Consider the following 15303-nt stretch of genomic DNA (forward strand, 5'->3'; position numbering starts at 1 on the left):
ATGGCAGACAAGTCAGGTGGTCGGACTGCCCTAGACAGGTGGGTGGGCTGATATTGTGCCTGACCCTGGGACTTCCCTGTCACAGGTATGTACAGATATTCAAGTAGGTTAGGGGGAGGTTAGATCATGTTAAAAATGGCCGCTCAATCAAAGATAAGTCATGATGGAGGGGGTGGAGGTTAGCAGGGGCTTGTGGGGATCGGGGGCCTAGTAGGATCTGGGAGGTGTTCATGTAGTCTGGGTGGGTTTAGTGGGATCAGGTAGCTAGTGGGATATGGGGGTTTGGAAGTGTTGGAGAGACTCTCTGATCCTGCCAAAACCTCCTGGACATCCCCAGTCCTCCTGATACCATCAAATTGCCCCCGATTCTACAAACCACTCCCAGGGTCAGTTTTACCACTGTTTACTGGTCCTGTGAGCCTGCTTGAAGGAAGTTGGGGTGGAGGGAGGGGGGAGTGGATCAGGGGAGCTGGCAGCTCTGCAGGGTGAGGGGGTAGCAGGATTGGGGAGGCTCCCTCCTCCCCCAAGACCAGAAGGCTATTTTTAGCCTTCCCCCTGGACAAACAACCTCCCTCTCCCCTCCAAAAAAACCCCAATTCCTCCTGATCCTTCTCATCCTTTCTCCCCCAACTCAATTTAAGCAGGCTCCTGGCACCAGTGAGTGCTAGTAAAACTGGCACCAGGAGCAGTTTGCTGGATCAGGAGGTTTGCCAGGCTTAGGGAGTGAGGGTTGTCTGTCTGGCAGTGGGAAAAAGGCCTAAAAATAGCCCAGTACTGGGGGCTGGTAGGAAAAGTGCAGCCCCAGGGCTGGTAGCAGCAGCTGGGCTTTCCCAGCCCTGGGGCTGCTCTGCAAATGTGTGCAGAAGTTCAGTTAGATTGGTTTTGCTAGACCTGGTCTAAGTTAGACTACCTCCAAGGTATGGTTAACTTAAATTGGGCAGCCATTTTTTACTCATCTAACCTACCTGGAACTTCTGTATAGTTCGCATACAGATAGACCTAACTAGGGATTTAAATGTTAGGTCTGCATCTGGGCAAACTGAGTTATATTGGGTGGCCATTTTTAACACACACAAAACTCCCTTAACCTCCCTGAATGTCTGTACTAGCCAAGCAATGCTCTGGTCCTGGACCTAACTTCTGTCAGCAATAAAAGCCTCCATGTTGTCTGCTGTCCTTGGAATTCTTATCTTCCTCAACTCTCTATAAGGAAAAAAAGTCTTAAAACAACAGGAGGCAAGGTAGGAGAGATTTGCTACAGGGGTCACGAGCTCAAAGCAGTGAGCAGGAAGGATTATTAAAAAATAGCTATTTTTAGCTTTTTGGAAAATTCATTGTAATGTCTTTTAAAATATACCTTTATTGTAATTATTTATGCAGTTGATGGAAGTTATAGAAAGAAATTGGAATGATTTTAAAAATTTAAAATTTAATTTTAAATGTTTTGAATGTGAATTTTTTTTTAAATTAAGGATACTATATATAATTTGTGTTATAAGTTACAGAAACCTATATTTGGGTTGGGCTTTTCCCAACAGTTGATCAAACTGGTTGGTGATATAAAGATAGTCTTACATATAAGTAAGAAAATTGTACTCTCTTTTTTCAAAAAACATCGTGATGCAACAAAATACATGATTTTTTTTGGAGGCTGTCTCTCATGATTTTTGATCACATCAGGTTATCAATGTTGAATGTACCTCTGTAAATTATTTCAACTAATTTATTATTTTATTTCCACTAGCCAAAAACACAGGAAGTCAGTGGCAAAGAATGTCTGCCTATATTTTAGTTTTGATAAGTTGCTTTCTTGTAAATGTTGCTTTGCATATTTAACAACTGACATGCTCATGACAGTTGGTGATATGATAAACATTAACCAGAAAGGTTAATATTTAATGATCAGCTTTATTTTGTTTTAAATCTCAATGGAACTATTCATAGCACAAAAGGTATTTTCTTGCAAAAGCATTTATATAAATCAACATTAGATGCTAGGGAATAGATCAAAATGAAGGCAAAGAATAGCCTTCCTGACTAGACACTTTATGGTAACAATTGTTTTATATATATACTGATATGCTGTTTTCTTTCTGATGAGTTTTCAAACAATTCCATAAGCTCAATACAGAGAAACCATTATTCAGGTTTTACTAACTGACGTCAGTCAGAATTTGCATGAGCAAAACTGGGTACAGTCCTGCTCTCATCTAAGTTGCTGATAGTGGACTCCACATTAGCACCAGTTTAATTTAGAACAGGATTTGACCTTCTGTAAGATTTTAGGATTTGAACCTACATATCTTTCTAGTTATTCTTCAGAATTACCTGTTGATATATAAATCACTTCTATGTTTCTTTCTATTCTGTGAAACAATGGAAAAGAGCTTTTGAAGATAAGGTCGATTTTGCTATAACACCACTTGACCGGGTAGGGCAAGTTTTTCTGTATAGCTTTGAAATACACAAGTTTCTACAAATGACAAGTATCAACTGTTGTTTTGAGAAACCTTGTAGAAATATTTTACTACCTTCCTTTAAAACTGGGATAGTGAAAAGTTCCTATTTCTCAATTCTTAAATGTATTTTTAAATGACACTACTGGTTGGAACATATTTTAACCTAACCATAAATGAAACAGTAAAAAAGTAATTGCAAAGGGTGAAAGCTCTCCAGTGAGATAAAAGTACTTAACTATGTCTGTTAATAATTTAATGGTAAAAAGCAATTCTTTGGGATTCACATGGTAACATTTTAATTTATTAACTAACAATCATCTATGAATTAAAGCCATCAGGATACCTTGTTGTATGGTACAATTTAGTGTGATTTAGATTTTTGCAGATAGGTTATCTATATAAATGCCAACAGCAAGGTAAAAGTCTAATCTTTGACTGAATTAGGAAAATAATGTATATGAGAATGAGAGAAGTTTGGATGTGATACTGGATAATAGAGGACCAGATCATTTCACAGAATCATAGAAAATTAGGGTTGGAACGGACCTCAGGAGGTCATCTAGTCTAACCCCCTGCTCAAAGCAGGACCATCCCCAACTAGATCATCCCACCCAAGGCTTTGTCTAGCCGGGTCTTAAAAACCTGCAAGGATGGAGATTCCACCACCTTTCTGGGTAAGCTGTTCCAGTGTTTTACTACCCTCCTAGTGGGAGAGTTTTTCCTAATATCCAACTTAAGCTTCTCTTGGTGCAACTTGAGACAATTGCTCCTTGTTCTGTCATCTGCCACCCCTGAGAACTGTCTAGCTCCATCCTCTTTGGAACCCCACTTCAGGTAGTTGAAAGCTGCTACTAAATCCCCTCTCAGTCTTCTCTTCTCTAGACTAAATCAGCCTCTCCTCAGAATTCATGTGCCCAAGCCCCCTAACCATTTTCATTGCCTTTCACTAAACTCTCTCCAATGTGTCCACATTCTTTCCGCTATGGGAGGCTCAAAACTGGACACAGTACTCCACATGTAGCCTCACAAGTGCTAAACTGAGGGGAATAATCATTTCCTTTGATGTGCTAATAACACTCGTACCAATGCAGCCCAGTGTGCGGTTGGCCTTCTTATTATTAAGGGCACATTGTTGGCTCATTCAACTTACTGTCCACTATAACGATCAGGTTCTTTTCTGCAGAGCTATTGCTTAGCCAGTCAGCCCCCAGCCTGTAGCAGTACATGGGATTGTTCCATCCTAAGCGCAGGACTTCACGCTTGTCCTTATTGAACCTCATAAGATTTCTTTTTCTCCCATCCTCCAATTTCTCTAAACTTGCTTAGGGTGCACTCTATGCCATCTTCCAAGTTACTGATGAAGATATTGAACCAAACTGGCTCCAGGACCAACTCCTGGAATGCTCCACTTGATACCGGCTGCCAACTAGACATCAAGCCATTGACTATTACCCTCTGAGCCTGATGATCCAGCCAGTTTTCTGTCCATCTTACAGTCCATTCATCCAATCCATATTTCCTTAGCTTGCCTATGAGAATGTTGTGGGAAACTTTATCAGAAGACTTGCTAAAGTCAAAGTATACTACATCTCCTGGTCTTCCCTCATCCACAAAGCCAGTCATCTCATCATAGAAAGCAATCAGGTTGGTCAGGCACGACTTGTTCTTGGCGAATCCATGGTGACTGTTCTTAATCACCTTCTTCTCCTCCAAGTGCTTAGAAATGGATTCCTTGAAGACCTGCTCCATGATTTTACCAGGGACTGACATGAGGCTGACCAGCCTGTAGCTCTCTGGATCCTCCTTTATCCCTTTCTTAAATATGGGCACTATATTTGCCCATTTCCAATTGTCCAGGAACTCCGCCAAACGCCATGAATTTTCAAAGATGATAGCCAGTGTCTCCACAATCACATCAGCCAACTTCCTCAGCACCCTTGGGTGCATCCCATCCAGCCCCACGGACTTATATATGTCCAGCTTTTCTAAATAGTCCCTAGCCTGTTCTTACACCACATTTGGCTGCTCACCTTCTCCCCAAACTGTGCTGCTAGGTGCAATAGTCTAGGAGATGACTTTGCCTGTGAAGACTGAGGCAAAAAAGGCATTGGGCATTTCAGCTTTTTCTGCATCCTCTGTCACTAGGTTGCCTCCCCCATTCAGTAAGGGACCCACACTTTCCCTGATCCTCCTCTTGTTACTGACATACTTGTAGAAACCCTTCTTGTTACCCTTCACATCCCTTGCTAGCGGCAACTCCAATTCATCCCTGCATCCCTGAGCAATACTCTTATACTCTTCCCTAGTTGGTTTGTCTGTGTTTCCACCTCTTATAAACTTCCTTTTGTCATTTAGCTTAGTGAAGTTCCCTGCTAAGTCAAGCTGGTCTTCTGCCATACTTGCTAGTCTTCCTGCACATCAGGATGGTTTCTTCCTGCTCTCTTAGTAAAGTTTCTTTAAAGTACAGCCAGCTCTCCTGGTTCCTCTCCCTGTCAGACTGGCTTCCCAGGGGATCCCACCCATGAGTTCCCTGAACAAGTAAAAGTCTGCTTTTTAAGTCCAGGGTCCTTACACTGCCACTCTCCTTGCTTCCTTTCCTCAGGATCCTAAACTCAATCATTTTGTGGTCATGGTTGCCCAAGTTGCCATCTACTATTATATTCCCCACCAATTCTTCCCTGTTTGTGAACAGCAGGTCAAAAAGAGCACAGCCCCTAGTTGGCCACTCCAACACTTGCACCTGGAAGTTATTCTCAGTGCTCTCCAAAAACTTCCTGGATTGCCTGCACATTTCTGTATTGTCCTCCCAGCAGATGTTAGGGTGATTGAATTCCCCTGTGAGAACCAGGGCCTGTGATCACGAAACCTCCGCTAGCTGTTTGAAGAAAGCCTCATTCACCACATCCTCCTGGTCTGGTGGTCTATAGCAGACACCCACCATGCCATCACCCTTGTTGCTCTTCCTTGCAACCCTAACCCAGAGACTTTCACCAGGCCTATCTCCAGCTTCATACTGGAGCTCTGAGTAATCATTCATCTCTTTTATATAAAGTGCAACTCCTCCTCCTCTTCTCCCCTGCCTGCCCTTCCTAAATAGTTTCTACCCATCCATGACAGTACTTCATAGTTTCATAGTAGTTTGGGGTCAGAAGGGAGCTGAACAGATCATCTAGTCTGACCCCCCGCCACTGGCAGGAGCACATGCTGGGATCACATGACCCCAGACAGGTGTTCATCCAACTTCTTTTTGAATTTACCCAAGGTAGGAGCAAGGACCACTTCCCTAGGAAGTTGGTTCCAGATCCTAGCCCCCCTAACAGTGAAATAGTGCCTCCTAATCTCTAACCTGAACCTATTCTTCAGCAGTTTCTGGCCATTGTTCCTTGTCATCCCAGGTGCTGCTGGGGGGAATAGGGCCCTTCCTATTTGCTGCTGATATCCCCTAATGAGTTTGTAGGCAGCCACCAAATCTCTCCTCAGCCTCTGCTTGCTGAGGCTGAACAGGTTCAGGTCCCTCAGCCTCTCCTCATAGGGCCTGCCCTGTTGCCCTCCAACCAAGTGGGTGGCCCTCCTCTGAACCCTCTCAAGGCAGGCCACATCCTTCTTAAAGTGTGGTGCCCAGAACTGGACGCAGTACTCCAGTTGTGGCCTGACCAATGTCGCGTAGAGAGGGAGTATCACCTCTCTGGACCGGCTTGAGATGCATCTTTGGATGCACAACAAGGTGCGTTCGGCTTTGCTGGCTGCGGTCTGGCATTGGCAGCTCATGTTCATCTTGGAGTCAATGACTCCAAGATCCCTTTCTGCCTCTGTGCTCAGAAGAGGAGAGCTCCCCAGCTTGTATGTATGCTGTGGATTCCTTCCCCCCAGGTGCAGCACCCTGCATGTATCTACATTGAATCCCATCCTATTACCATCTGCCCACTTCTGTAGTCTGTCTAAATCTAATTGTAGCCTCTTTCTCCCTTTGAGCGTGCCACCTCTCTCCACATCTTGGTGTCATCGGCAAACTTGGACAATGTGTTTTCCACCCCCTCCTCCAAGTCACTGATGAAGATGTTGAACAGTGTGGGCCCCAGGACCGAGCCCTGGGGGACCCCACTATTCACATCCCGCCAGGTTGAGTACAACCCATCCACCACCACTCTCTGGGTGCGCCCCATCAGACAATTTTTGACCCATCCAACTGTGTAGGGATCAATGCCACAGTTGCTCAATTTATTAATGAGAATTCAGTCATGCAAGTTATCCCACCAAGCTATCTCATCATTTGCTTCCACAAAGAGCACTTGAGATAAAGCAAACAGGAAGGAAAATACTTCATGGATCTTACCCAACCCCTTTGTGAGCAGAATGAAAATTTTAGGGGCTGCAGCCTATCTTATCTCTGGGCACCCACGTTGAAAAAAGTTGTATTTTAATATGTGCTAAATAATGTGAGAAAATCCTAGTGGAGACAAAGATGAATCTGAATAAGTTTCTTGGTTGAGGGAAAAGGTAAAATATTACTTTTTTCTTAGGGAAGACAGTGCCACAGCCCAGAGCAGTGTGACAGAAACGGCTTGTAGTATTACTGTCTTCCCTTATGTAAAAGCTGCACTGCTATTAGATGGACTGCCTCAAAGCTGCTCAGCATATGCATTAGAAAAGAGCCAGCAGGAGACATTAATATGTTACTTGCAGATCCTGAGCTACTGCACAGAAATCAAGGCCCCAAGACAGGGATATAGCCAAAGAGAATTATATCCATGAATGCTGAGTGCCCCCAGAGGCCGGGGGAGGAGGGGGCACGGCGAGCTCCCACAGGCGGCGGCAGCGCTGGTGGTGACGGGAATGTGGCAGTGGCAAGCAGGGAGCTCCTGCAGGTGGCCATGGTGCTGTCAGCAGCAGGGGGTGGCAAGTGCTGACCAGCAGTTGGCGAGCACCCACAGGCACCACTGGTGCCAGTGGCAGGGGCCAGTGGCGATTGTGGACCATCCACAGACATGATGGGGGTGGCAAGCAGTGACCACCCACAGGTGGTAGTGTTGGTGGCACCTTTTCACATGGGATGTACCGCCATGCTCAGGGGTTGCACATGGACCCGTGTGCAGCCTCTACACGTTGCCAATGATTATATTTAGCCTAAATTTGACCCCATAATCTGAAGGTGCAGGGAAGAGAGAATAAATGGTACCAACTTGTTAGAAGGAGTAGGGGGAAAGCTGCAAGTCCCCCCACCCCAAACTTAGATGCACCCTCTTCTCTAGCAGCCATGAGACTTCTGCTGTTAGTGGCAGCAAGGAGGTGGGAGCAGTATCTGGACCTGCCCCACCTCCATTAACACTAGCAATAATAATAACCCCCAGCACCACCAACATGACAAGCACCAGCATGATAGTTTCCTCCACCCCAATTTCAGTTCCCAGCATGAGCCTCCCAGTGCCAGAGAAGGAGCTGGATCTGGAATCAGTGGAGCTCAGTGTCATGGCCAGGGAAATTCTGGGGAAGGAGTGGAAACCTGAGTTTGTGCTCCACACCCCTCAAAGTTCCCCTAGAGCAAGGTCTCCTTCTCTGGAAGGCAATTTGGAGGAGGTTGAGGTTGCAGAGGCAAGTGGCTTTGCTGAGTGAGTTCCTCCTGTTGTTGTGCTTCTGCCTGCTGAGAAGGGGGATAAGACAGGATCAATACCCGCAACCCAGAAGCAAGGGGAGGGAGTGCAGTGTGGGATCATTTTGAGGTGGCAGATGATCCCAAGTATGCTATCTGCCTGCACTGCCGATGCAAGACTAGCTGAGGCAAGGACAAGAAACACTTCAGCACCATGGGGATGCTGATGCATATCAGGAGGCACACCCCCTTGCCCTTGCTCCTTCTCAGCCTGGCACCATTGGAGCATGCCCAAAGGGAAGTCCCCCTCTCGCTCAAATGCCCCCATCCCCCAGAAGCAGAGGCAGGCCATCCTGGACCAGTGGGGGAAAGGTGAAGGGAAAGGGGGGCATGTTCCCAAGGTGAGCGAGGTCATCCAGAGCATTGAGGAGATGTTTGCTTTGGATGGCCAGCCCTTCTCCTCAGCTGAATGGCCAGGGTTCAGGTGGCTCATGGCCTCATTGTACCACGTGCCCACATGCACCACTTTCAGCAGGACAGTGGTGCTCTCCCTGTATGAGGCATGCAGGGAGTACTTGAGGGAGGAGCTGCACAAGGCAGGTCCACAGGTGGCCTTACGCTTCACCTCGGACACCTGGAGCAACTGCAGCGTAGATCATGCCTACCTGTCTCTCACAGGGCACTGGTGTGATCAGTCAGCTCATTGGTGGGTTCTCCTTCAATGATGGATGAGTCCCACAGGGCAATGAAGATAATGGGGGTCATGAACTGCATGGTGCAGAGCTCATTGGGCAAGGCGAGCTCACCCGTGGGTTCATGGTCACCAACAACAGGGCCAATATGGTCAAAGTGGTCCTTGATGCCAACTTTGTTGGCACCTGCTGTGTGGCACACAAGTTCACCTTATAGTCTGGGATGCCTTGGAGGGGGACAGAGCTGCTGGCAAGGATGCTGTCACAACCAGCCAGCTCATTTCAAAATGCAGGAAGGTTGCAGGCTACTTCCACTGGAGTATCAAAGGGGGCAAGATGCTGCGGAACAAACAGTCAGAGCTGAGCATCCCACAGCACAAAATCATGCAGGATGTAGAGACTTGGTGGAACTCCACAGACCTGATGCTTGAAAGGCTGGTCAAGCAACAGAAAGCCATCCATGAGATGGCCTTGCTAGGGGAGATTAGGATCAGCGACCCCCTTAACAAAACAGAGTCGGGTACCATCTCCCAGATCTTGGTGGTCCTCAGGCCATTCCTTGAGGCCACCAGGAGCCTCAGTTCTGGCAATGCCCTCCTTAGCCAAGTGATCCCCATAGTGAGGGAGCTTCAGAACTAAATGAAGAAGTTCCAGGGGATCAATTTTCCTGGCTAGAGCAAGCCACTGTCACCAGAGGTGCATATCAAAGGTACCCTCAACTGGTCCATGCTGGGGCCAGGACCCAAAGTGGGGTCAAAGGGCCAGGGGCTCACCGCAAAGAATGCCCAGAGCAAGAGACTCAGGATCCCAACTGGCCTGAAGGCGGGGCCAGGGCCTAAGGGGAAGCCAAAAGTTCCAGAGAGGGGACCACAGCTGGAGGAGCTGAAGGGGGGAAGTAGGAAGTAGCTAAGGACTGATTATACAGTGGCTAACTAAGGTTTTCATTTGAACCCCTCTGCAGTTAGATGAAGCCTTTTTATTGACTCAGGAGAGTCTACCTACCGGTACACCCATAACCCAGATACCAAAAAGAAGCAGCTGTTTTTGCAGAGAACAGAGACCAGATGAGGATGAAGATTTTAGAAGACAATTAGGCATTGAATCAACAGGTCCTGTTTCACATCGAGAACATAAAATCTTCATCTTATGCAGGTTTCTTTTTATGGCATAATAAAATACTGTCTGAAGATAAGGCTTTTTGAAAAGTTATGGGTTGTGTTTTTGATGAGTGGGGAGAGGTCAAGGTTGTCATGATCATGATACCTGGTGAGATATAGAAGATATAAATCAAATAATTCAGGAACTTTGCAATGAGCTGTGTATGGAAAGTGTTCTAAATGTTTTTATGGTGATCAGATTTGCCAAGAATTACTAAGAAACATTTAGCTCAGGTATAGAAATGCTAAATGCTGTGTATTTTGCAGAAGATCCTAATGCTGCTCTTTATGGTTTGATTACTGAGGAAGATAAATCTCTGGCCTCCGATACTGAACGCTTAATTGGCACTAGAAATTATAAAACCCTGGTTAAGAAAAGGGTTTAGCAAAAACAGTTAAAAATGTGTTTTAAAACTTTTGCTGTTGGCGGGGGAAGGTAAAGAAATAAGACTGTTTTCAGCTGGATAGATTACCATTTGCTTTAGTGCCTTGGATCTCTAAGCACATTCATATGGGGGTATGTTGTAAAGATAAAACCAACGAGACTTAGTTGTTATTAGAAATTATAAAGCACCCTTCTTAGGAGAAGGTTTAGCAAAATAAACCAGTAAATATTGCAAAGGTTTTTTAAATAAAGACTGATTTAAAATATATATTCTCACAAGGTTTGTGTGCCATTCTGCAGAGTGGGCTGTCATTTTTGGGTGGGACAGAGTGGGTGATGAATTTACCAGAACCAGGGAATGTGTTGTAAAAATAAATGTACCAGCAAACAATTTAGATATGTGACCAGAGCTTCTAACAGCTTTGCGCCCTGAGCTGCAGCTGGGCTTGGGGCACAAAGCTCAACACGCAGTGGCAGCCACCTCCCCCCGCGCACAGATCGGGGGGCACGTGGCCCCCAGACCTCCACCGGGGTACATGCAGCAGCTGGATCCCTTGCCCCCGGACGAGCTGCCATGCTCTGACCTTGCCCCGGCCCAGCCCAGCCCAGCAGGGGACCCCCTCACCCAGGGGCAGGGGGCGCAGAGGGGGATAGTCCCACTCTCCTGGCCTGGCCCTAGCAGCAGGAGGCACAGCTCAACCCAGCCACATGTGTTCCGCTGCTCAAACATCCTGCTGCTCCCGATCACGGAGCCTCTGACAGTCGATCTCAGTCTGGGGGGGCTAGCCTGGGTGACCACTACTATAAAGCTAATGAAACATCATTGTTTGATTATTTGTTGCCTAGTTGGTTGTCAGTCTCAGTCTGGGGGGGCTAGCCTGGGTGACCACTACTATAAAGCTAATGAAACATCATTGTTTGATTATTTGTTGCCTAGTTGGTTGTGTTTTTATACACAATAGATGATGTAGCAAATTAATGCAAATTCTGATTAAGTTATATTTGTTTTTGCTTCAAACTTAAACTGGATAATATAGCCTCTGGCCCCTAGCAGATTAGTAAACCTTCTATTTTCTTTTTAACTGGAGAAAATATATATTGTGTTACATGTGATGATGCACCACATTGTCTGCATCCATCTTTTCAAAATCCTAGATCCACCCATGCATGTGGGAAAGAAGTTTTGGAAAGTAAAGTTTAGATACATGCCAGTGAATGGTTTCTATATATGCTTATCACCAATTCCACAATTTCACATGGATATAACATTACAACCAATAAGCATGTGTATACTTTGGGTGTTCTTGTAGGCAGGAACTCCTAAGAAGCAGTATTGTTTAAGCAAGTTTCTCTCATCAAAAAGAATTCAAAGGTTTTTTTTAATCTAACCAATCTTACTCAAACAATACAGATACTGAAATCACAGTGAGCTTCTTACTGCTAATCCATTTATTGTTTTACTGCCTTTCTATGCGCTAGGCTAGATTTGATGTAATAATACCTATTAGCGGGAGCTGGAGAAAGTACAAAATGTAAACCCCAACTTGTTTTCTCTCTTCTCTCATGCCATGCAACAACCAAATAAGAAACAATAGGAGCAATAAGGTCCTAGATACCTCAGCAATGGAATTATCTAGATCTGTGTCCCAAAACTTCTGATTGGCTGTCATTAGGGTTAATGACTATAAATATGAAGAGAATTTAACCTAATAGTTGCAGGTTGTTTCACTTATGTGCAGAACCCTATTGAAATTGATGGGTATCATGACATTTAAAAACACAAGGATTAAAGAGATTCTTTGTAACTCTAGGAAATTGAAAATTATTATTAATTTTATGTATAGTGTGGTGCCTGTGAGCCTTAATTATGAAGAAGGGTCTCACTGTGCTAGTTGCTGTATAAATACAGAAAAAGGATGGTTCCTGCCCCCAAAAGCTTGTATTATTAATTACCATATTTAATGATTCTTTAAACATCTTCCAATGTAATTCATTTTTTTGATAAATAAAAGGAAACTGAGTACAGTAAAAAACACATTTAGCACATAATTGCCTAGTTTCAAATACCTCCCATTACCATAAGATACAGCTTGGGAATTACTACACATGTGGGACCTTTTCAGCAATGGCAGTAAAAGGTTCATAATTTAGGTTCATGATTTGGCACTGAAGTCTTAGTAGGAAATGTCTTGCAATTACCTCATCTTTTCTAAGAACACTCATTTAAGAACAAAAAACTCAGCAAACTATCTGTTAATGCTCTAGCATGGAGCCAGGACTTGATAGTAAACATAGGAAAATAACTTAGAAGTAATCAAATGGAGGATCTTGGTTATTGATGCCAAAATGAACATGGGCCGAAAGTGTGGGGACGCGGTCAGGAAGGCCAACCACACCTTGTCATGCATCCACAGATGCATCTCGAGCAGGTCCAAGGAGGTGATCCTCCCCCTCTATGCGGCACTGTTCAGGCCGTAGTTGGAGTACTGCATCCAGTTCTGGGCGCCGCACTTCAGGAGGGATGTGGACAGCATTGAGAGGGTTCAGAGGAAGGCCACCCGCATAATCAGGGGGCAGCAGGGCAGGCCCTACGAGGAGAGGCTAAGAGACCTGAACCTGTTCAGCCTCCACAAGAGAAGGCTGAGGGGGGATCTAGTGGCCTGTTACAAACTAGTCAGGGGGGACCAGCAGGCATTGGGGGAGTCCCTGTTCCCCCGAGCACTACAGGAGTGACTAGAAATAACAGTCACAAGCTGGCAGAGGGTAGATTCAGACTAGACATCAGGAAACGCTACTTCACTGTCAGGGTGGCTAGGATCTGGAACCAACTTCCAAGTGAAGTGGTGCTGGCTCCTACCCTGGGGGTCTTTAAGAGGAGGTTAGACGAACACCTCGCTGGGGTCATTTGACCCCAGTACTTTTTCCTGCCATGGCAGGGGGTCAGACTTGATGATCTGCTCAGGTCCCTTCCGACCCTACCAACTATGAAACTAAGAAATCTAAACAGCATCTGAAACCAACATTGCACAGCTTTCATCACAAGCCCTCTAAAAAAATTAAAAGGAGAAAAGAAGTGTGGATGTGCAACTATAATTCTTTGAAAATTGTGATAGACAAGGTGAGATTTATTACTCAAACAGAGTACAGGAAGGAAAGGAATTATTCCTGACCAGCCACTTCACCACAGTAGATGGAGGGCTATATCTAACTATAGGAAAAATAGAAACAAGATTTTCCCAAGGTAGCGGTGGATCAACCTGTGGCAGAAGCATGACAAGTAAAATAGGCAGCTTGTGCATGGCATATGGCAGACTGGGTAGGGGACTGGGAACACAGTGGCAGATAGGGCAGGGAGCAGAAGCAGAGCAGCAGATCAGGCAGGGGAAGGGGATTGGAGAGGCACTCCACTCCAAAAGGTTCCCACTGCCCCAGACATACTTTAAGCATGCTGGAAAAATGGCATTCAGCAATTAAATGGATAAGCTAAAGCAATAAACACAAAACCACTATACACAAATATGACCTTAGATTAGGTAATAAATGAAACTATTAAGTAAATAAATTCAATCCTAGTCTTTGTTCAGTGGTTATTCAGAAAAATAAAATGGAAGTATGACTCTTGTTTTTCAAAAACAGCACCAAAGTTGATGCCCGTTCACAGATAATACAACTTTCTGTATTTCTGTTGGTTATCACTAAAAATGATGATATCTTCACAAAGATATATCTTTGAGTAACATGTCTTTCATGAACCATGTATGAATGAGTGCAATGCAGCTGTAGACAAAATTCTTATTCTACAATGTGCATAAATGTAAACATGATATATTGAAGGTAATTAAGATTATAAACGTAATGAGAATGTATGTTATTTATAGAGGTTCCATGACGAGTAGACTACAGCTGACTATATTGCAGACAAAGGTCAAGAATTTCTACTTAAAATGATATGATAGAAGTTAATTCAAATTTGCACATAGAACAGCAATTTGTTTTTATTACCAAATGGATAGTAGTTTTTATCTGTACAAACAGGTTTGCCTTTGAAACTTGAGATACAGTTAATATTCCCCCAGGTTCTAGAGTTGTAAATCATAACCGAGTATGAAACATCACTTGTGACTACTGGGCCAACCAATATGTAGACTATATAAAACATGAGCAGCGTCTGAGTTGCACCCAAGAACCAAAGTAAGAGTATGAGTGATCTCCCAGCACTGAAATCAATGGGAAATTTCCAGGTACGTTTTCCTAACATTTCTTCCAGTTTGCTTGTAAATTGTCCAAGCAATGAAGCGCTCTTTCCATTTCCCCTGGGAAACTGCTCAGTGGATAAAGCTGAGACAACCCCTTTCAGTGGCGGTGCTGGCGCCTGACGCTACGGGGGTTTGTTACAGCGGTACACCTACCCCTCACCGGGTGGAAACTGCTGAACATTCCCAGGAAAAACAGTGCACATCCACCATTTGAATACTCCTTACCCTGAACATTTCTCATACCCCTTCTTTTCAGTGCGAGCGGGTACGGTCACCCTAAACGGGTGGACTGAGATGGAGCCGGGTGTCAATCCCTTCAGCTGGGTTGCTTCGAAAAGGGGCTAGGAAACGCTGCCTGCGCCCACAGGCCTTCAAGGGCCGACCACGGCGGAGGTCGCCCCGCGGTCGCGATCCGCGCATACTTCTGCCGCCCGCTCCTTGCCAGGCCTGAGGGGCGCCCCGCGCTCGCTCCGGTAGGCGAGGAGCCGCGCACTCGGGGCTGGCCGGGCCGACAGCGGCAGCTCGGGGTGGGCCGGGGGCTCTTGTCCTGGCTCGGGGGGGGGTTTCCACAGTCAAAAAAAAGAGGGGCAAAACTACGAGCCGGAGCTGCCGCTTTCCGAGGGCGCCTCCAGTGCAGGAAGGGGCGGCCCGGAGCCCCGAGAAGGGCCGGGCGGAGCGGGGACACCGGGGGGCTGCAGGCCGCGGCTCTCCGGCCCCGCGGAGGGCACAGGGGGCGGCTCCCAGCCCCTCCCTCGGGCCGGGGAAGG

General features: G+C 45.7%; 1 protein-coding gene across 2 annotated transcripts in view; it reads right to left on the bottom strand.

Moving 5' to 3' along the window:
* Positions 1 to 15257, bottom strand: part of IL17RB (interleukin 17 receptor B) — a 57258-nt gene extending 42001 nt beyond the window's left edge. Inside the window, exon 1 of one of the 2 annotated variants that reach the window (XM_014596594.3) lies at positions 14762 to 15257. In XM_014596594.3, coding sequence (XP_014452080.1) covers positions 14762 to 14770 — 9 coding nt within the window. In that variant the 5' untranslated portion in view covers positions 14771 to 15257. The remainder of the gene's footprint in view (positions 1 to 14761) is intronic. The other variant, XM_014596595.3, reaches the window with a different exon arrangement.
* Between the last annotated feature and the right edge of the window lie 46 nt (positions 15258 to 15303).

The sequence above is a fragment of the Alligator mississippiensis genome, chromosome 12 (genome assembly GCF_030867095.1).
Source record: "Alligator mississippiensis isolate rAllMis1 chromosome 12, rAllMis1, whole genome shotgun sequence".
Classification (NCBI taxonomy): Eukaryota; Metazoa; Chordata; order Crocodylia; family Alligatoridae; genus Alligator; species Alligator mississippiensis.